Raw genomic sequence first — 1360 nt, forward strand, 5'->3', positions numbered from 1 at the left:
TGACTTTCACACTCCAAGACAGTTTGTCTCAGGATTTGGCTTAAATAATTATAAAATACAAACAGAAATTCATACATTTATACATGTTTGATCGTTTTATCCATTTACTCACGTCGAGTAGAAGATAATAACAAAATACTAATATACATTCACTACAGTCAGTTATTTAAATAAAAATAAAATAGAGAAAATAACCTCCTTTTAACCAACCTACAAAGTCACATCGGTGTCACACTGTAAAAAACAACCTACACGTTATACCAGAAATATACCAGAACTAAATATCCAAAACAGAACCTGTGCAGAAAGGTCCAACTTCGGAAAAATGGTCCCATACACCTTACACAGACCTATAGAACCTTCCATGACAAAAAAAAAACATCCATTCCATGACTCATTTCTACCGGGCAATAGGTAATCACAGGTATGTGGTCTCGTGACTTCACTTCTCTCCCTCCTTTCCTTCCTCCCTACGTTCTCTCCTCCTCCCCCTCCCTTTTTCCTAACATTATCCAGAATAAGAAATTTACAGTAATTCATATCATTGCTCCGTTGTTTATCCCAGAACATATGGCGGTGATGAAGTACAGAGGCTTATGGAAGATCTGCTTGTGAGCTTGTACAACTGTCGCAAAGAAATATGGGCGTAGAGGAATATGAAATTATTGAGTTTTAAGCTCTTTTTTCCAAACTTCCAAACCGGAAGGATATATTTCTTTGGCTTTTTTGAGTTTTTGTTCTTTTTTTTTAAGTGGCCGCGGGATTGCGAATGGTCCCAAATATCCTCGGTTTGGCAGACTGGAAAGCACCAGAAGAAGTGTTTGAAATGCGTGGTGAAATGCCTGCTTTGTGACGTGAACTGTTTCGAAAAGAAAATGCGATAATGCAATGAAATTCATTCGTAATGGTCATGAAATGCACGGGAAAATGTATGAGGAGAACTTCGAATGGAAATAGCTTCTGTAGCAACAACAACAACCAAAAGGCAAACAAAGGAGTGTTTCAGTTCGGAGCAGCAGAAGTCAAAAACCTTTTCCACATTCTCACACTCCTCTCGCGAAGCAACCTAGACAACCGCATCATTAACATCTAGCGTCCTCCTGTTCGTTTAACACCGGGTTCCGTTCCTCGTTCTGCTGGGGTTCTGCGAAGGGCGTGCGGTTGTTCTTGGCCAGGAGGGTGGGCGAGTGTTCGCTCACGGGACTCAGCTGCTCCGTCAGGTTCTGCAGCTGGTCGGCGTCCGCAGTCACCGCCGCCGTGTCCCTCTCGGTCGATCCCCTAGGGGAGGAGGGGAAGCGGGTCAGCATCTGTCTGAGTGGCTGAATTGTGCTCATTTTGGCGATCAATCTTTGCCAAATAC

General features: G+C 42.6%; 1 protein-coding gene across 1 annotated transcript in view; it reads right to left on the bottom strand.

Annotated features, from left to right (window-relative positions):
* Positions 1-616: 616 nt before the first annotated feature.
* Positions 617-1360, bottom strand: part of LOC119590724 (organic cation transporter protein-like) — an 18067-nt gene continuing 17323 nt past the window's right edge. Inside the window, exon 12 of the mRNA XM_037939412.1 lies at positions 617-1278. Within this exon, the coding sequence (XP_037795340.1) occupies positions 1083-1278 (196 nt within the window). The 3' untranslated portion in view covers positions 617-1082. The remainder of the gene's footprint in view (positions 1279-1360) is intronic.

Source organism: Penaeus monodon, chromosome 27, assembly GCF_015228065.2.
Source record: "Penaeus monodon isolate SGIC_2016 chromosome 27, NSTDA_Pmon_1, whole genome shotgun sequence".
Taxonomy (NCBI): Eukaryota; Metazoa; Arthropoda; class Malacostraca; order Decapoda; family Penaeidae; genus Penaeus; species Penaeus monodon.